The 22,148-nt window shown below is 42.4% G+C and overlaps 2 protein-coding genes across 2 annotated transcripts in view; one reads left to right on the top strand and one right to left on the bottom strand.

Moving 5' to 3' along the window:
• dtx2 (deltex 2, E3 ubiquitin ligase) overlaps positions 1 to 22,148 on the bottom strand; it is a 449,633-nt gene that overhangs the window by 210,853 nt on the left and 216,632 nt on the right. The gene's annotated exons all lie outside the window — the stretch shown is intronic.
• On the top strand, positions 21,473 to 21,835 carry LOC308090702 (histone H2A.J-like; the record flags this gene model as incomplete). Its single annotated transcript, XM_080435967.1, has 1 exon — positions 21,473 to 21,835. One exon carries the CDS (start codon positions 21,473 to 21,475, stop codon positions 21,833 to 21,835), a length of 363 nt encoding a protein of 120 aa, XP_080292093.1.

Here is a 22,148-nt window from a genome sequence, read left to right as displayed (position 1 = left end):
ATGCCATGACGACACATTGAGGTTAGACAACACACTCCATATTTGGGCTTAGCTGCATCGGGAACTCCTTATATGGTTATGGCTGAGTCATAAAGACATGACAGTGTCAACGTGGTTAGTCCTCCCGCCCATCAGACGGTCTAGCCTGGTAAACACCCCCTCCCTCCGGAAATCTCATTTGCATTTGGTTTCAGGAAGGAGGGTCTGGGATTGCTCACAGAGTAAAGCTGCCCGAACCGCTGCGCATACGAACCAATCAGCGGCTGCTAGGGGCGGGATCATCCAATCACCTGCCTAGTAGCTTGAAAAAATGAAACTCCGTCTGTCATCGATTCTGCGCCCGGAGTCTCAGATGCAAGTACGCTGTGAAACAAAATGTGTGTCGCAAGCTTCTTCCATTTGACGGAGTGAGGTTACAGACGGTCCTCCCTTAAGGCAATTTTAATATAGGATATATATTATATTACATCACACTCATGTCACTATGAGCGTGACGACGATATATGATCTCAGGGCTGAACAATGGAGTGATGACAGCCTCCTCACTGGGCATAATGTGACTGACATGATCTCTTTCTTAACTACTCAGACTTATTGCCTCCAGCACTGAATTGTCTATGGAAAACCCAAAGAGGAACACAAGCTAACGTAGCACTATCTAGCATAACTAATTTAGCTTATGCAAATAACATAGGCTTTCATGCAGCTATTATGGCATGCCTTGATTCAACTGTGACTCTTCCTTAGCATGTGCACAATATTGTTCCATGCTGTCATGCACAGTCAAATCCTGAGTGTTAATTTGACTTTGAGAATGTATCAAATTGACCTTTATGGGTCCAATTTTACACCACGAGGCTTGAAGAGTCGGTGTATTAATGAGGTTGACAAGAACTTGGTGACTTAAGTTCTTGTAGTTCCAGTACATCACCACAATAGATGTAATTGTCTCCGCCAGGCCGAAAGGCATGGCGAGAGAGTATGTTTTGCACCCTGTCTGTCCGTCCGTTCGTCCATCCTTCCGCCCGTCCGTCCATCCGTCCGCCCGTCCGTCCGCCCGTCCGTCCGTGTGTCATTCTGTCTGTGGACAGGCAGCTAATCTCCGGCACCGTTGGCTTGATCGCAGCGAAACTGTGCACACACAATACCTGGATGCCAGAGCAGAACCTCTGCCCCAAATGTTTCACATGGGCCTTTTATAGCGCCTACATATTTTGTCCAAACATCCCACAAGTCGGTACACAGTATCTCTATGGTCATTAAACCAAACGGGTCTTTCAGATTTTTTGTATTCCATCTTGATTGGCTAAAATTGGCTTCCAAAGTTTGCAGTTGGAGTGCTACCATAAACAAACACCTCTTCTCCCTAGCCTTTGAGTTTGAACCAGTCTAGACTGCTTTCCACAACACCCACGACCCTCGACCTTTCCATCTGCCATTGTATATTTGGTGTCACCTGACCTAGTTGTTTTAGTTCTGTTGTTTTAATGTTGTTACTGTCTGTTACATTTCTTATGCTGTTTTATTATGATGTAGGCCGCAGCACTTTGATCAACTTTGGTTGACCAAAAGAAATGTGCTTTATAAATCAAATTGACTTTCCTTGACTAAATTTAACTCAGAGAATGTACAAATGTAACCAAATAGACCCGTAATAGTCCATTTGGTTACATTTGTACACTCTCACAGTTACAAATGGATGAATTAACTCTGAGGATTTTCCTGTGAGGCAGAATGAACGGCTCTAAGTTGTGCAAAGAGGTTTGAATTAATACATCAAATTCATTTTCCCCAGACAGCATTAATATGAAGAGGATTAGTGAGCTAATTGTGAATAAATCTCCCACATTCAAATGCTACCATTACGGTTCAGTAGCACACAAGCAACCAATTAAAATCAAGCTTGAGGTAGGTGATAGCCTCATACAGGAGGGATTTGGTGTCCCGTTTTGACCTCATGGCACAGCACAGATGTACGGTACGCAGCCTTTTCATGTCTTACTCATGAAACCAAATGGTGGCATTTATAATGCAACAATTTAAGATGAAAAGGACATCATAGAGTAAGAAAAAAAACACAGTTATTGGCAGCCATAGGCCGGTAGCTGTGTGGGTAGACAGGCTGTCTGGGAATGGAAAGGTCGACACTTGGCTCGCCTGGTCTACGTGTCAAAGATGCCCCTGAGCAAGACACTTAACCCGCAACAGCCCTCCTGCACTCATCTGAGCCATCTGAGCAGCCATCTGCTGGGGGAAACAGTCAAAGTAATTCAACCCTCAGTAAATACTCCCTTAGGTTGCTAGCATCACTTTTGAACATCTTTCTGGATGGTGGTGACAAAGGTCTTAGATCGATTGTCTCCACCAGGCCGAAAGGCATGGCGAGAAAGTATGTTTTGCACCCTGTCCGTCCGTCCGTCCTTCCGTCCTTCCGTGTGTCATTCTGTCTGTGTACAGCTAATCTCCGGCACCGTTGGCTTGATCGCAGTGATGCAAGAGCAGAACCTCTGCACAGAATTTTGCAGGAGTGCTCCGTTTTGAACAAAATACCTCAAATCATGAACACAGCGTGCATTTTCCGTGAAATTTGGCACGCACTTTCCCAGTAGGCCGATGAAGAAATGCCATTTGAAATGTTTCAAATTAGCCTCATGGAGGCACTATAACAGGCCGATTCGTGTTTTTACCTACAGTATAACTACACCGATCTGTGCAAAACTTTGTATGCGCACACCCTAGAGGTCAAGGAAAAACCTTTGCCCTGCATTTATCACATCTGCCTTTTATAGCGCCACCAGGAGTCCAACTTATGTAAAACATTTTTTTTTAATATTACTCCTACAAATGTATTCCAAACATCACGCAAATCAGTACACATTCAGGGCCGGACTGGGACCAAAATTCAGCCCTGGCATTTTGGTCCGGACCGGCCCACAACCCCCTGGGCCGCTTTGTCAACGGGGGGGGGGGGGGGGGGGGGGGGAGCGTTTCACTGTTTCAGCCCAGCCCTACACATGAACTCTGCAGCCGCACTGAGGCCCCTGCTGGAAAGCATCCCAGCCCAAACATTAACGTAACTAATAATTGGGCCGCGCGACCCGGAAATGACCGTAATAATCCTAAAACGGGAGCGAAAATATAAAAAAATAAAAATAAATAATGTGTGGCCCAGCGGCCCACTGGCCCAGCGGCCCACCGGGCATTTGCACGGTACGCAAAATGGCCAGTCCGCCGCTGTACACATTATCTCTATAGTCATGTGATCAAGACGGATCCGTCCGATTTTTCATATTCCATCCTTATTGGCGACTTCCGAACATTGCTGGCCCACAACAACCTACCTGAGCTAGTCGGACACCTGTGCACTTTTTCTAGCTCATTTCTGTGCCGTGAAACTGATTCAAGGTAAAATATTCTCCTTGGCAGATTTATGCGCCGACTGAGAAAACCTCATGACAGAGAGAGAGAGAGAGAGAGAGACACAGACAGCCAGCCAGACAGACAGACAGACAGACAGACAGACAGACAGGTCCTCGTCTAGACGGCTTGCCCCATACATCAAGTTCTATAATCCTGGTGTGTGCTGGATTATTATCATATCTGTTGAATATCATCTATCGACAGATATGAGTGGCATTTACAGCGCTAAGATATCGACATCTCTTATCACATAATGACAAGGGTGTAAGGTTCAGATTCCGGTGCATGCTCGGCTTTGATATCTATACTGTGTGTACTTAAGTCCCCTTCATTTCTCTCCATACCCCGGCCTCACCACACAATATAGATGGAAAATAAAGCCGACATCTGTTGAGTCCAAGGATCTCCTATAACCAGTGTGTAGCTTGATGTGAAAGACGAAGAAGACGAATAAAAAAACTTCAAAACAAATCCCAAGCCTGTGGGGCTGAACACAGTATTCCCTCTGACCTCCTGGGATGGGTTTGGATGTTTGGTGGGATCAAGGGATAAAATAAAACAATGGATAGATAGCCAGTTGGCAGAATACCCAATAACGCTTGTTAAACGTGCTTTCCCAAAGATCTCGCTGTCAGGAACGGTCGGCTCCAGGGATAGACTTGGCAGACTGCTAATGTGAAATATTAAAGTCATCGAGGCCAAGGGAGAAAAAAGGAAAAGAGAATAAAGTGAGGTACCCTTAACCAAAACGTTCAAATCAATGTGACAAGAGCCATTTTAGTCACTCTACACTGGAGCCTGTCGTTTGAGTGATTGATTGATTGGTTGAATTTATTTGACACTTTTATCTTAAAGACATACAGCACTGCGGAGCAAAACAAAACAGTTACCATACATTTAAAACTTTGAAAAAGTCAGGATGACACAGTAAAGCCCTGAGGCGTGTCACCACCGCGTTCCTTCAGGGATATCGTCGCGGTCGGGCAGAAACCTCGTATCTCCATATTTCAACTTGGTTCGTTTTTTCGTCACTTAATGTCCTACATCGTGAGAGTGTCGAGCTAAAGTAGTGAAAATAGTCTGTAACTACTAACTACACCTCCAGTCAGAAATTCACAAACGGAAGCTGTCATCTGTTTTTCAAAATGTATTTTAAAATATCTTTAAAATGATATGTTTTAGTCGGTAGCGCTGTCGCCTCACAGCTAGAAGGTCCTGGGTTCGATTCCCGCCGGGGACGCTGTGGGCGCTGTGGGCGTGTCTTCTCCTCCGCGTCATCAGTACCAATACCCTAGGTGGAGTTGGAGAAAGGGCCTACTCTGTGTGGAGTTTGCATGTTCTCCCCGTGTCTCCTAGGGTTGGTACCCTCACAAAAACATGTAGTAATCCTGGTCACTATACCGCCTCCCCCATGACAGCCTGATGGAGGGGACAGGAACTGGTTGGAATAACGTGTTCCTGCCACGCGCTACGTATACCGGGGAAACCCCCCCCTGTCAGGTGATAAGAAGGTCAGTTGGCTCTCATGCATTGAAGGAGGCATGAGCTCGTCTCTGGGCTCCCTAAGCTGGCGGGGGGAGTGTAGCGCCCAGGATACAAAATCGTGGGATAATTTTTTTTGTTGTAAAAAAATATGTTTGTGTGATGTTTTAATTTCCATTTCTGCTAAGCAAGCTAGATAATGCTTTGACTAGAAGTTCAGGGTAGACCGGATATCGGCCATACTTTCTTTGCATGTTGAGCGCTTCTGTTGCACAGACTTGGCTGGAAGCATTTGAAAAGTGTGTGAGCCAACAGTCTGGAGAGACTAGGTATCGCTAGGCAAAGACTTCAGCGCATTGGCTGAGCATCTTTATATACAAACACAACTGGCCATGTCTGGGGACGGAAGCCGGGTGGGGAGGGCCGAGCTTCGTCACTTGGGCCAGTGAGTAGTTATGGGCTGGGGTGGCCGGTGGCACCTGGCGGCGGGAGGTGTTCAATGGGAGGAGTAGGACCGAGGGGCTACAACATCCTCCCGGTGGGGTTTCCTCACTGGCAGGCGAGCCAGTAGAATACAATGGCAGTGGTAACACAGAAATGTGTGGGAGGGGTTAATTGGCACGACAACAAAATTGGGAGAAAAACAAGTGGTAAGATTATAAGCTATACTAACATAATATATATATATTTTTTGTTTTGTTTTGTTTTTGTTTAAGGACATCCGTGTAACAGATGGGATCGGAAGTTTGACACAGCAGTGGATCCTGTACAGCTGGTTCGAACAGACTGAGCAAACCTAACGAGAAGTGACAACCCACCACGAGAACACTGGCTTTTATTGCCATTTTTATTTTTGGTCCGTGAGTCCTATCCAGTCGATGTGGTTCTCCAAATAACGGGGAAGAGGGACGTAGTATTTGTTTTGCTGGTTAGAAAAGGCTGTCATTATTAGTCACACATTTGCACGTGGTCAGCATCAGAATATTGCTGACACTGACAGGAACGCCACATCCACGGCGATGGTTTCGGGCGGCTCACAACATTTGGGAATCTCGGCGCTGATGTGAGATTTTGTCGGCACCTGCGTGGGACTGGAAGACGACACGGTGCTGCGTTGTTATGGGAGTGCATTAGTTTACTGTGCAAAAAACTAGAGGCCTGAAAGTCTTATTGTTTTCTTTTAGGGCATACATGGGCAACTGACGGCCCGGGGGCCACATGCCGCCCCCACCTTCACTTAATGCGGCCCGCAGGTTAATATCGGATACTGATATATTATTGATTTCAGCTGTTACAATTGCAAACATGACCCGCTTTAATGACTTCAGTCTATGACTATAGTATTACAATTCTATTGTCTTTTTTTATGTCCAATGTATTTATATTTCAATTTATAAAGTTAACATAAGTATAACTAAATGCATTTGAAATTAAATAGTAATGTTACTTTTCAGGATTCCAATTCAAAAATTGCACAAAAAAATAATCAGGATACCAATTCAAATATAGCAAAAATAGCAGATCTACAAGCTCAAAACTTTTGAGCTTGTAGATCGGCTATTTTTGCTACTTTTGTGCGACATAGAATGGAGAAGTACGGAATCAATTTACGAAAAAAGTTAAAATACGGAGATAAGAGGTGTCTGCCCGACAGTATTATGCAATGTGGCCCTCTGCAGTGAGTGTGGAAATACAGTGGCCCTCTCCATCATCAAAGTTGCCCACCCCTGTATTAGGGAATACATTTTCAATTACAAACATAGGAGCGGTACAAAAAAAGAAATGGAGTGCATTTACACCTCCAACACCACGGAACACACGGATACAGTATACGGGGTCAGGTCAGGTGAAAATACCACTTTGGTCATTTGGCGAAGGGCTATAGCTGGACCGTCTCGATGATTGTTTAGGTTGAAAATATATATTGGTTTTATTGCTCTGCGGATCAGGGCACCAGTTTGTAAGGCACAGTGGGTTTATTGATTTTCCTCCAAAAAATATGACTAGTGTAGCATTGCTGTCATGGAGAATCTAATCTAATGTCCAGGAACATTCCCGGCGTGAGTGGATGGCATTTTATAATGTGTATTATATTTGCCATATCACAGTCAATGTTCCTTTCTTATAGGCAATGGAGAGGACAAGAAGTGAATTAGTTTCTTACTTTATTTTTTTCCCCTTTGAAGTGCGGCAATTGCCTTTCATTTAAACTCCTATGTTATCAGTGCATTGCAGCGTGTTGATTCCTAATGAGCTGCAACTACTTTGGATTTACAGGGCAAATCTGGGAATTCCACAGGAGAGAGGGAGCCAATTAAGATAAAAATGTGATACAATACTAGCGTTTGGCAATTTTAAGATTCCGATGCAAAATATTACCATTGTACCTTTCAAATCTCCCAAGGTTTCTGTGTTTTTGCCTCAAAGATAACTCTTACGGTTGTGGGAAGAGCGCTCATTTTGTGCTCTGATAGCAAATCTCGACCACATAATAAGACTATTTTGCAGGTCTAACAGAGGCAGTAGCTGTTTGTTTTTTTCATTATTTCTAATTTGCTGTTATCATAACATAAAAAACGTTATTATCTCCTTATCCAGTGGGTCTGACAGGGCCTTTGTGTTTAAAAGTTTGAGGCAGCTGCTTCTTGCTTGTGAGGTTACTGTTATCAACTACAATCTGTCAGTACTTGTGTGAGCCACATAAGAAACCAATGGTCTGACAGAACTCGGAGGGGAAATAATGTGAGTGCAACTGTGTGAGAAATACGTAGCGACTGTTTGCTTCCTCCCTGACTGCCTCTATCGCTCTGCACGATTAATGTTAGATATGCACTGTGTACAGTCATTGCTCATTGCTCTTAACCCTTTAAGACCTGGAACGCATTTGTGTCATTTTTAGATTTGAGCTAAAAAGCATTATTTTACACTTTTGGCAAAAATAGAAGATATACAAGCTCGTAGCGCAGCAGATCTGCTTTTTTTGAAAAATCGTGAAAATGTGTGCAAATCTTATATATATAATTTTAAAGCAAACTTTTTTAACTCAAATCTTTGCTTCTGGGGGTCCCTGGAACAAAATATTTTGAGATGGGAGTCCGTGGCCAAATACATATAATTTTGGGGGTCCTTGACACAGAAAAGTTTGAGCATCACTGATATAGAAACATATGTTTTTTCAGAATACTGTTGGGATTTAGGAGACATGTAGAATCGGCTTCAGGTCTTCATGAGTTAAGACAGGAACAATTTGTTGACAACAAAACAGAGATATAAAAAGGTGAAAGTAAAACACGGTGTTGTTGTTTTTTCCCCCAGACATAAGAAGTAGCCCTAGTAGCCTTTCACGGCAAAACTGCATGAATTGTGCTCACATACCGTAATGTAGACAGACATCTGAAAGTGCTTAGGGGTTATGCTTCATCTCCAAACATCTCCAAGCTGAAATGTTTGTCATTGCGTCCAGGTGAAAAGAATACAAAATCTAAAAATATAGGTGGAGTGGGGGAAAAAAGAAAGTAATCAGGCTAAAAAGAGGAGTCTAAGAATGGAGTGGCACTGACAGAGGGGCAGATGTTATTAGGACCTCATTAAAGGACAGACTGGGGCATGGTTGGGGCAGTCACAGAGTTCCCCGCCTTATTACGGAAGCACGACTCAGCTTTTAAGACCATTTGTGTGGTGTTGTCTGCTTCCCCGTGACACGCGCGCCGATCCGCGAACGAGGCGAGTAAGCAAAGTGTGTCGACATAAGCTCAGGGTGTGAATAGATCACGCCTATTAACGGTATTGATTCTACAGAGACCTTTTACTGGTCCAGCAGACAATAAATCACGAGATAGTTCACCTCCAGAGAGACTTCCGGAAGCAACACCAACTTTGAAGAGCCGTGCGTCTCTAGAGCTCAAAACCTCAGGTTGGTAACATATTTTACAATAATGAGCTAGGTAAGCCGGTTCCCAATGCGTTAGCCTCATGAATATCTGGAGGCATGTTACGGGCGTCCACAGAGATTCTCCAGCCAACCCCTGACAATAGATAACTATCGAGGTAAATGAAGCCAATTAGGAGCCTTCCTGCTCCTCATGTCTTTGGCTAATTAAGTCCACACAGCAAGTCGGTGCTTAGGCTGCAATGGCGAAGGGAGGAGCGAAAAATATGAACGGATTCTGGATAAGCTCCCGTTGCTTTATAGGTGCAATACACAGCATGTAACAGTATTCTGCCACAAAAGGCAACGCAATCATTAGTTATTCATTTCATATCAAGAAGACATCAAATAAAGGCTTTTTCATACCAACAGCACTGTGCAACAGCAGTCAGGCTTGATATGTAAAATGTATCACATTCACAAGTATTCTAACTTTACCACTACTACTCCTGTATTCATTCCTTCATTACTAGAGTAAACAGGTTTGATCTTGTGTCAAACAATATGGGCTCTGTCTCTGCCATATATGGACATGCGTGTGTCAGAATATTATGCAAAGGAATACATTCCCATTTACACTTGGGGTATAGGCTGAAACGTCTCTTAATCTTTATCGGTGAATGATAAATAACGGTTCATGATGTGTATTTAGTCAAGATGCAGGGCTGTGGCCTTCATATCTCTGGGATTAGAGAAGACATCAGCCGCTATCGTGTTGATGTATAATCAGTGTAAAGGCCCATTTATACTCTACGTTTTATGTGTATGGATACTCCTGTCCGTTAAGGTTCATTTTGTCTGTCTTTGTGCACGTTTTCTGGAAGCTTAGGGATAGAAAAACCCAGACCGCAGGTGCTGCGCCCCCCCAGGAGGTTAAGAACGAAGGAATAACAGGGCGCTCGGGTGGCGCAGTGGTACAGTTAGTCGCTACCGAGTCACACATCACTTGATGTGTGATTTTCCCACTATGCGCCATAGAGGTGCCTGCCCAGCACTGCGGAGTCTGGGGGGTTCAAAATCCACCGCTGTGCATCTGGCTTTGCCGAGCGTCTATATATATACAAACACGATTGGCCCCGTGTTCGGGGGAAGGGAGGCCGGCGGGGCGGGGAGTGTGATAGACCTGAAGCCGATTCTACAAATGTCTTCGAAATCCCAACAGTATTCTGAAAAAAAACCCCGTAGGTTTCTATATCAGTGGTGCTCAAACTTTTTCATGTCAAGGACCCCCAGAATTATATGTATTTGGCCGCCGACCACCCGGTTCAAAATATTTTCCAGGGACCCCCAAAAGCAAAGATTTGAGTTATTTTCTTTGCTTTAAAACAAATATATATTCAAAGATTTGCACACATTTTCACGATTTCTCTGTGGGAATCAAAGTGCACGTGCACCGTGGCGGCGTGTGTGATCATGGACTCCTCATTCATCGAGGTGAAAACATGCAATAATGTCCCCTCACTTTTTCCCCTCATGCCCGCGCCGTTTTCCTCACGGTGGGGGCTCCTCACTGGCAGGTGAGTCAGTAGGATATACAACGGCAGTGACAACAACACACAGAAATGAGCGTGGGGGAGGAATTAATTGGCTCAACAACTAAATTGGGGGAGAATAAGGGAGAAAAAGCACACACAAAGACAACAAAGGAATAGCCTATTGATGTAGTTCATGGAGCCTATTATTATATCCACTGTTGTTTTTGAAAAGAAGAAATTGGTCCTGACTTGCAGCGTGTGTGTGTAAATGGGAGACAGATGGGTTATTAAGCAACATGTATTATGTTCTGATGGGCCACGACAGAACCATAGCGTGTTCTATTTGCACAGTATGTGCGCACAGCATGTTCCCATGGTCTCAAAATCCCACACGTGCGCGTCGTTCTAAAATACATTTCTGTGAAATGTAGTGTGTTAAGTATATGTTTTGTCATCGGTCCATCGAAGCTCAGGATTAAAAAATATATAAGCGTCTGGATTTTCCACAATTGAGTCCATTCAATTTGTTTCCAAACACAGGAAGAGAGAGAGAGAGAGAGAATTTATGCAGATACTAACAAGTCTCTCTCTCTCTCTCACATTACAATATCCACGTTTGGTGAATGGTTCAGCGCCCTGGACAGCAACAGGTCAGCACTCTCGTCAAAAAGAAATCTCTTTAAACTCAAAGCATTCAGAAATAAACCGCAGCCTACTACATTACAAGGCATATTCAAAGATGAAGTCGACGCAGCTGTGCCTAACCTCATATAACCTGCAACACATTGAACACAAGCTCTAATCCATTCCACAAAGAGATATTTGATATTCGTTTTATCAGACACGTCCCCTTCCTATACAAACCCATTGTAACTACAAACTCCATTAATATGAAACACCCGTCCTTGGTTCTGACTGATGTTGTCCTTCTAATACGTGAGGAGACCTTGTTTTTTCAATTACTTTTTTCATTTATTTTGTATATATATATTTTTTTAAATATATAAATAATAATTTTTAATAATAAATAAATGAAAAAAGTAATTGAAAAAACACGGCCCCCTCACGTATAAGGAGGGGGCCGTGCTTGGTTCTTGGGCCAGAACCAAGGACGGGTGTTTTAGATAAATCTAACATTAAAATGGAGTTTGAAGTTACAATGGGTTTGTATAGGAAGGGGACGTGTCTGATAAAATGAATATCAAATATCTACATACTGAATCAAGCAACTTAAAAACTGTCTGGGAGGCTAACAAAAGCTTGAGTAGACGATAAAATGACCCAAAATGAGTTTGAAAGTGAAATATCCCTTTAACTATTACCCAGGGCTTGGGATGCAGCCATCGGGACACGAGGAGGTTTGTACCGTTTCGTTTGTACATCATTTGTGTCGCCCGCTATGAGAAGAAGTGAAAGCTCTTTTGGAGGTGCATACAGCATTGGTTCTCAAAGTGGGGTCCGGGGACCCCCAGGGGTCCTTGAGGGAGTTCCAGGGGGTCCCCAGCTAAATGATAGATTAGGCAACAAATGGACCCTTATGGGTCTGTAACTCTGAGAGTGTACAAATGGAATCAAATGGACCCTAACAGGTCCATTTGGTTCCATTTGTACACTCCGAGTTAAATTGACATAGATTCTACAATATAAATTGCGGTCCAAGTGATAGAAATGCCATTAAATGGGGGTCCGTAGCCCTAATGCATGTCAAACTGGGGGGTCCTTGAAATTAAAATGGTTGAGAATCACTGCTAGAGCCATTAAAAATCTTCTCTTATGGGGGTCCCTGGCATATCTTTTGAAATGGGGGTCCGCGGGCTAATAAGTGTCAATTTGGGGGTCCTTGACATGAAAACGTTTGAGAACCACTGGCATACAGTACCTACAGTCTTAGAGGGTTATTTCAGGTGTTTTACTGTTGACACAGCGCTCTGGTAACTTACAGAGTATCACTCCAACAGATGGTCTACTTTAATTGGCTGAGGTTATTTTTCGCCTGGTCTTGTCTGGGGGGTTAAGCGATGGTGCTGCTGCTGCTGAAAGCTGGTGTAAAGTGTTATTAACGTTCACCACTTCAGCCTTTGTGTTTAGTATTTACTCAACATCAAAATGATGGGGGAAAACACTGAAGTCATGTGTCTTGGATATATATCTACCTTTACTTAGTGGTGGAAAAAGTACTCAAATGTTTTACTTAAGTACTGTAAAAGTATCAGTACTGCAATGTAGAAGTACTCTGTTAGAAGTAAAAGTCCGGAATTCAAAATTTACTTGAGTAAAAGTACAAAAGTATTGGAATGAAAATGTACTTATACCAAAGGTGAAAGTACACAAATGTTTGAAAATAGCAGATCTACAAGCTCACAACGCGTCGCGATGCGACGCGTTGTGAGCTTGTAGATCGGCCATTTTCAAATGGCCTAGGTATAAAATAGGGCTAAAGTGGTAAATGTGTGTTTTATAATATGATAATGAATATCTGCAAAGTAACTAGTAACTAAAGCTTTCAAATAATTGTAGTGGAGTAAAAGTACAACATTTGCCTCTGAGATGTACAGTAGTGGAGTAGAACTAGAAGTATGTCAAATTGGAAAAACTCCAGTAAAGTAAAAGTGCCTCAAAATTGTACTTAAGTACAGTACTTGAGTAAATGTACTTACAGTAGTTTTACACCACTGCCTTTACTTTTGTCTTTTAGCAACAGCAAATAAGCTACGATATCGATATGACACATCTGCCATATTGTAAGTCAGATATGATAATAAACATGGTAAAATGATTATTTAAAACATTTTACATTTTAAGTCCCTCACTATCCACAATGCAGCATTATTAGCTAGCACGGCATTGATACTATTTTGTGAAACCTTAGAATCTTTACTTTCAATTTAAAAAATCACACCCTGTGTGAAGTGGGCGGTGTCTTGCTAGCTAATCACAATACTGAATGGAGTCGATCAATCATGTACAAAGGATAAATACATTTATTGAAACACTCTTTATGATGGACAAAACCATAACTTGAAAAAAACCAAATTTTGGTTTTTTTCAAGTTATGGTTGCTTATATAGGGCTATGCACATGTGTCATGTGACACTGGCCAATCACAGTCCTGAATAGGCTGTGATTGGCCAATCACAGCGCAGGATAATTCTACTAATTTCCTGGGCCCAGATCACAGCGCAGGAAAATGTACATTTTTCCAAATCTCACTTATAGGGGCGGTTTCACCGCCCAAAAAATGGCATTTGAGATGCAAGACTGCATTAGCCTGATTATCAGACATTGGCTGCAGTGTCCGCGATTACCAGGGGGAGGGGATTCAAATGTCCCTAAACCAATCATAAGAGATCCACGGATCCGCCTACATCTGACGTCATTGCAGAGCTTGTTTTTAGCAGATATTCACTGATTGGCTTGTCCGTTAGACCACCCCCACCTCCGACTCTGATTTGACAGGTTTTTCTTCGACCGTGAAAAGCCATAGGCTCACATTATGACACCAGACCAAGAGGAGCAGTCCACTCAGAGAGTGGGGGGGGGGTCTATGGTCTGGAACCAGGCTTAGACTGCATGGCTGTTCATTGATCACTATTCCTTTAAAGATTGACTTAATATATCTCCATTCCTACACTAGCTGTTCAATCCCAGGGGCCTCAAACTAATGCCATTTCAACCTTATTTCTGTGCTGGATAATAAAAACCTCTGGGATTTCTCTCTGTTTGGCCCATGTGTGCATGCACTGCTGAGACTGTAAGTACCGTGTGTGACGCTGTGCTGTAATGGAAGTGTGTTAAGTACTGTAGCTATATAGCTTCAAACTTGGGGACATGCTATATCATCCCCCAGATACTCTATATGTGCCTTTAATTAGCATCTCTCTGCTTTTTAATGACACCACTTTAATACGGAGAAGCTCAGTCAGGGTGCTGCATGCTTTCCTGGGGGAAATCATCAGCCTACTAATTAACTAAATGCCCGAAATACACTTTTATTCCTCATCATCAGCACATTATGTATAGATGCACTGAGGGACGATGGGCTTTTAATCACTTTTTAAACAGGTGTGGAGGGGTGGGGGGGGTGGGGGGGGGGTCCGGGGGAAACAAAGGCGTTCTGATTTCGTCAGATCCTAGAGATGATAGGGCCGAGGCAGACGTTCCATCATCAGATCAAAGGAGTTAGGAGAAGAAAGTGGTAACGCTGTAACGTTTACCGGGCCAAAAGGTAATAGTGGCACTGGAACATGACCACTGATTGAATGCCTACAGTGGTCAGTGGGGAGTGAGAACTTTTGCTTTAACCCATTTCAGAAAACTCGTAGGATTTTTAAAAATCATTTTCAGGTGGGGTGGGGTGGGGGGGTGGGGGTGTCCACGGCCAAAAACGAATAATTTTGCGGCTGTCCTTGGCACGAAAAAGTTTGAGAACCACTGATTTAGAAGGCATTTTTTTGAATCGGCCTCAGGTCTTAAAGGGGAATACCCACACATTTTCAACATTGAACCATGTCAAAATATACCATAGAACTGTTGTGTGGAAATAAGAAGTCTTTCTACAGTATGTCACCTAAAACTGGAGAATTGATTGTTGGGGTCATGTGATCAGTGACATACGGTGTACTATTTGGCTCCGCCCCCTCTAGGCTGCTGCATTCACTAGAATGGTGAATTTCACTTCCAGCGGAAACCACAGCAATCAATTCTCCAGTTCTATAGGTGACATAGAAGGGCGGGGGGGGGGGGGGGTTCTTATTTCCACACAACAGTTCTAAGGTATATTATAACATGGTTCAATGTTGAAAATGAGTGGTATTTCCCTTTAATGGGTTAAAAGCAGATAGAACAGACATGTAGACACTTCTCAAGCTTAGTTGTTCATGCTGTTCAAAGTACTAGCTGTGCAGGTGTCCTTGTGTTTCACTTAAACCCACTACAGCCTTAACGGTGTCTCTACAATCCCCCCCCAATCGATCAGACAGCTGCCATATCTATTCCAAAGTGAATCATATCGCTCCAGTTCTCAGATCTTCTTCTTTACACTGGGCTCCCTGTCTGTCAAAATCATTGATTTCAAAATACTACAGTTGGTTAAACATTGAATGGTTTAGGGTGAAAATACATTTCTGATCTTGTGTGATACATCATGAGCCATCCAGACCTCTCCTCGTCATCTGGGACAAAGTCTGCTTTCTAAACTTTCTATGCACCACCTACTCTGTATCTGTAGCAAACTCCAAGGCAACTCAACTCTGTTTTTCTATATCAAAGCTAAAGAACATTCTGTTTGCTGCTGTCTTCTACTTTAAAAAAAACAACGACACTTTTGTACTGTAATGTTTATATATTTGTCAGTTTTATTTTAACCTATTCTTATTTTTTTTATTGTATTCATAATGTCCTTTTGTGTGTGTTTCGTAATATCTTAGTTCTCTGTGTATTAAAGGACATCTTTGTTTTTTTACAACCAAGGTTTATGTTTTAGCTTGTAATTAAAGTAAATAAAAGATGAGTGTTAAAAAAAAACAATTTACTGCTTTCTATAGTCGCGATATTTTTTACAGTGGGCGGGGGCATTCGGGCAGGTGGCTAAATATGTATTTTTTTACACAATAAAAAAGGTCCCGTGGTCTTTGATGGCCAGATGTGAGTTATTGGGGGCTAGAAGAGCTACTGTAAATAATAATAAAGAAATTGCCGGGTTATCGTGTAAAAAAAGACATATTTAGCCACCTGCCCGAATGCCCCGCCCACTGTAAAAAAGATCGCGAAAATTATTAAAACTATAGACAGCAGTAAATGAAAAAAATGTAACGCTCATCTTTTATTTACTTTAATTACATGCTAAAAACATAAACCTTGGTTGTAAAAAATCTAAGTTGTCCTTTAATGCATATAATATTTTGCATAAAGCAATAAAATTTGTTGTAGAAATGTGCTATACATAAACTTGTCTTGCCTTATTGTCGCTATACTTACAGCACCACTAAATTTCAGCTTTCGGTGATTTGTATTTACTTGGACTATTTGGTCTGTGCTGGTGAGCATTCCGTCACATAGCTTTGCATAAGAGTGTAAAATATTTTGTGATCAAATAAAGTTTCAAAAGACTGAATTGGGGGACTTCGGGTTCTATTTTCGTTCTAAGATCCCAAACCCACAATTTGGGGATTTAGCATTGAAAGTTGCTATCTTCGGACACCAGCCTTATCCCTAAAACACCTGCGCTACCCGTTACATTATGCATAGGCGTGGTAATTCACGGGTAGCGGGGTCATGCCAACCGGTAAGACACCGGCGAAAATAGGGCCCTAAGAGTTTCGAGCCACCTGTATGTTGATTTGTCCATTGTTTACTTGTTTATTTGCCTGCAAAAATGAATAAATGCAAACCTAAAAAGCTCAGAGCTACTGTTGTATAATTAACCAGGTTGTGCTCATTGTGCAATGGCATTGCCAGAGCAGCTGCTATTCATAATTTCACTTTTCTTTAATCTCTCGACATTAAAGCACGGACAAAAGAAGCTCACCGACTGGGGTTTCATGTATAATCATACACTTGTACATTTTAACTCTTTAAGACCGGGAACGCATCTGTGTGTCATTTAAAGATTTCTTTGGCTATTCAAAAATAGCAGATCTACAAGCTCATAGCGCGGCACTCGAGCTTGTAGATCTGCTATTTTTGAAAATCGTGATATTCTTTTGCAAATCTTTGAATATATATATATATTTTTAAAGCAAACATTTTTAACTCAAATCTTTGCTTCTGGGGGGTCCCTGGAAGAGCATATTTTGAGATGGGGGTCCGCGGCTAAATACATATAATTTTGGGGGTCCTTGACATGAAAAAAGTTTGAGAACCACTGATATTATAGCAACATAGTTTTTTTTTTTTAAATAACTGTAGAATCATTTGTAGAATCCCCAGAAGCAAAGATTTGCACACAATAAATGTTCATGATTTTTCAAAAATGGCAGATATACAAGCTCATAGCGCGGCACTCGGTGCCGCGCTATGAGCTTGTATATCTGCTATTTTTGAATAGCCCAAAGATGCGTTCCCGGTTTGAATGGGCTAAAGTCAATCAATCTCTACATATTTTCCTTTCCTCTTTTGATTTTACCCATTTGAGGAGAAGGGCATGGCGGAACCTTCTAGACTCTAGATGCTCATTTTAGACGCTTACAGAGATGCGTGTTTGAAGTGGCAGTAACAATGAGCTAACAGATTACACATTCACGATTGCTTTTGAAAAATGTTTTTCAGTGAGCAAAAAAATGACCTTCGAATACCCAAAAGGATCAAAGATATGCTTTATATTTTCAACATTCCCTTTGAAAATATTTAGCGAGTGAAAATATGAGCTTAAGGAAAAAGTCAAATAATAAAAAGGTTGTTTGAAGAAAGCCTTGCTGTCTATTGTGTCACATTTGTTTTGATCAAATTCAGCCATGCACACTTATGTGGCAGAAGGGCACTAATCCTTTGAATCAATTATACAGTGATATAAAAAAAAGTATCTAAACGGCAAATACTTTTTTGAGTTGCATTCATATGTAATCATAAGATCACACTGACAGACAATCATCTAGTCTATTTCCGTCTAAGTTCAATAGGACATACAGTACAGACTTGTTCTTGCTCATAGTCTGTCATTGAATTCTGAGTCTGACAGATTAGTATTAAGGATGTCATAACATCATCCAATTCTCTTCCAGGTAGATTTAGGGTAGTATACAGTGCCTACACAGTAATATCCTGAGTGTTAATTTAACTCTGAGATGAAAGAATCATGTGCAGTATTTCTCATCATCTCTGATAACACTAAAACCGTCAAGCTACAGTGTTAAAGCTGCAATCCAGATCACTTTTTTTTTGTAAATGAAACTATAATAGACTATTACAGTATACTATTACTATACTGTAATAGTGTTAAGTGCGGTGGTTGGAGGTCATCTCCCTGCTCTTCTACTGACAAATGTAATCCCTGTGTTCGGATGGCACAAGAGTGATTGAAAAACGTGGTAGTGGACGAAGTTCAAAACGTAATATCATAATATAATGGCCAAGTGGGCAATGTTGTGCCCTGCGTGGCGGGACACCCGGGTTTGAATCACGAGAAGGACTTACATTTTACAGACTGCCGCTTTAATTTAACTAGAGTGTACAAATGTAACCAAATGGACCCATTAAGGTTCATCTGGTTACACCAGGGGTAGGCAACCTTTATTATCAAAAGAGCCATTTTTGGCCCAAAAGATTATTAAAAATCTGTCTCGAGCGGTGTGTGCTTTTTCTGGTGTTTTGATATAACTTTTTTCTTTATTGTTTGCTAATATCTCAATGCAGATCAAGTATACCAGTAAGCCAGAAACGTTGGTGGTGAAAGCAAACAAACCAAGCATCAATACATTATTTATTTTCCTTCAATGATTAGTTTCTTATTTTTATCTGGTGTATGGGCGACACTACTTTAATAACTTAACTTTATGCCTACAGTAAAAAAAAAAAAACAGAAATAAAACCTCTTATTCCTTTGCATACTTCTTTGCCCAAGCAACTGGGAGCCACGGGAGAGGGCCCAAGAGCCGGTTGCCTACCCCTGGGTTACACTTTACACTCTTTGAGTTACGAATGGATAATTACCAGGGCTGTCATAGTGGTAGGGCCTACCTATATAAACCTCTTAAATCATATAAATCCGGCAAGTTTCTGCAAATACTTGTTGGTACAATTCGTCGTTATGTCTGTGTTTTATTCTAACTCATAGCGACTAGCTACATTAGGCATTCCGATTTTCAAAATTCTTGTGGGGGAACGTTAACCCTTGAGCTCCCAACCCGGATATAGATATTATTTAGGGAATTCGTAGCCTAGACCGGATCCCGCTAGTCAGTTCAGGTCATGCGAGGTTAGAAATACTGTAGCTCTTGTTGTCTTGACGCTGCAATCCATAAGATTCATGTCCAACCGGGGTTCAAACACAGGTCTCCCGCGTGAAGGCAGAACGACCTACTAACTAGAAAAAGTGCTCCTCTGAGCACAGGTCTCCGCCAGGTTACAGTAGGTTATTGTGGCCTCCTGGTGGCGCTATAATAGGCCAAAGTGAAAAGGGGACCATTTCTTCTTGGGCCTTTCACGGCAATCGGACCTTGCATTCATGATTTGAGGCATTTTGTTCCAAAAATTTGTTTTGCTAAATTATACCTGCTGGTGGCGCTATAACAGGCCAATGTGAAAAGGGTGGAATTTCTTCCTCGGCCTAGTGGGAATGTGCATGTGAAATTGCACGGAAAGCGCAAGCTGCGTTCATGATTTGAGGCATTTTGTTCCAAACGGACCAATTCTGCAAATTTTGGAAGCGAACCTTAGCCAATGAGGATGGAATATGGAACATCGGACAGATCCATGTTGATCACATGACTATAGAGATACTGTGTACCAATTTGCATGACGTTTGGATAAAATCTGTAGGAGTAAATGGGTTTTGCACAAATCGGCCTCCTGGTGGCGCTATAACAGGCCCATGTGAAAAATTTCACATGGGTTCTGAATTGGCATCCAGGGAGTGTGTGTGCACAGTTTCGCAGCGACCGGGCCAACGGTGCCTGAGATTAGGTGTTCACAGACAGATGGACGGACGGACGGACGGACGGACACACGGACACACGGACGGACGGACAGGGGGTAAAACATACTCTCTCGCCATGCCTTTCGGCCTGGCGGACTAGGCCTGACCTCGACTAAGTCGACTAGTCGACTGGTTAGTCGCGGGGGGTCCGAGTCGACTAAGTGTCTCTTAGTCGACTCTAGTCGAAAAAAAAAAAAAAAAAGAAAACAAAGATTTTTTTTTTTTTTTTTTTTTTTAAGGGCCAAAAATGTTTTAAATTGTTTTTTGGCCAAGTCTACGCCTGCAACCACACGTAACTTACACTTTATTCTTCTAATTCCTCGTCTTTGTATTGGTATTGTTTGTGTTGGAGCGCCTCAGTGCGGCTGCAGAGTTCATGTGCAACCTCTTCCAGAGAGAGATAGAGACACTAGAAACTCTGCTGGAGACAAAACAAACTGTGTAGACTTGGCCCTTTGAAATAAAATGTATTTTGGCCCCCCAAAAAAAAAAAAAAAAAAAAAGGTTTTTTTTTATTTTTATTTATTAGTCGACTGCCAGTCGACTATTGGCAATTAGTCGCCAATTAGAGTCGACTAAACAAATCCTTAGTCGGGGACAGGCCTATGGCGGAGACAATGAGCTAAGACAGCATGTTCGTTTGGTGCAATTTCAGCTTCAGGCAATACCTCTTGTGTCCACAAGTAGTCTTCACCCACACACAGGGTCTAAATGTCTCAATGGACGAAGAGCATGGGAGACTAATACCTCCACCACCGTTGTGTTAGTTATAGAGTATTAAGTATTCTACCGTACAGATTGGTGTAAAAATAACTTTTTTATTCACAAAAACAGAAGCTCTGGATTGCAGCTTTGACCGCTGGCTGCACCACTGGGCTGCTCGAATATGCATTATGTTGCGGGAGTTGTGGGAGTTAACTGGTGTGGGATATCATATCAGGCATGTGCGCATGTATTGCACTAGTCTTCTAAATAAGGCCCCAGGAGAGTACAATCCTGTGTCTCACAATCCACATTGACAGTTGCATGTTCAGATTGTCCCAGCTAATCAATCGGTTTAAAGTCTTCCGCTAACAAGCCAATCTTTCTATACAGCATATCTCACATTTAAATAGACATTAGAATATCAGTGATTCTAATTAAGAAAATGCTAAATCCAAATCTGAGTTAATCAACACTCATGGTTTTGCAGTGTAGGTGTTTGTAGTAAGAGATTGATACAGAGTGCTGGTTAAAAATGTAAGAATATAAGATACATATCTTAGTACATCTTATTATTCGTATTTATCATTCGAATGTGAAGAACATGAAGGATACAGTATACAGTACATGTAAGCTGAATAAGGTGTATTGGCTCTGAATTCTATATTTCTATATTTGGAAACACTGACAATGCCTCTCATCCAATCACAATGCGGTATCGGAACAAACTGTGATATCACTGCCATTCTGCCAACATAAAAGACGGAGAGAGTGTTGATTCATTGCAGTTGCTTTTTGTTTGTAATCGTGTAATAAAGGAAAGATAACTTAATCATGAGTGGAAGAGTCAGAAAATTGAAACTTAGGGCTAAGCCCAAGTCTCGTTCATCCCGTGCCGGGCTACAGTTCCCCGTGGGTCGTGTCCACAGGCTGCTGCGTAAAGGCAGCTATGCCAAGCGCGTTGGCGCCGGCGCCTCGGTCTACCTGGCGGCCGTTCTCGAGTACCTGACCGCTGAGATCCTGGAGCTGGCTGGGAACGCAGCCCGCGAGAACAAGAAGACCCGCATCAGCCCCCGTCACCTCCAGCTGGCCGTCCGCAACGACGAGGAGCTCAACAAGCTCCTGGGCAAGGTCACCATCTCTCATGGCGGTGTGATGCCCAGCATAAACGAGGCTCTGATAAAGAAGAAGAACTAGAACTCTTGCCGAAGCCTACAAAGCTACAACGGTGAGACATCCAACCAAGATCCATGACAAGGAAGGGGTTTCCCCTGAGTCTTGAGGCTGATCTTCACTGGCAAACAAGTGATGCCTCAGACGCAGGCTGAGGCATCACTCTCTGCTCTCAGACTCAGGTGGGGAATGTAGATCTTCGTCAAGACCCTCACGCTGGCAAAGACCATAACCCAGGAGGATGAGCCAGGTGATAACGTTGAGAACATGATGACCACAATCCAGGACAAGGGAGGGATTCCCCGCTGATCAACAGTAGAGGCTGGTCTTTGCTGCT

Source organism: Gymnoscopelus braueri, assembly GCF_963280865.1.
Source record: "Gymnoscopelus braueri genome assembly, chromosome: 8".
NCBI lineage: Eukaryota > Metazoa > Chordata > Actinopteri > Myctophiformes > Myctophidae > Gymnoscopelus > Gymnoscopelus braueri.
Note: the sequence above shows the minus strand (reverse complement) of the source record. Positions and strands in the feature narration are given on the sequence as shown.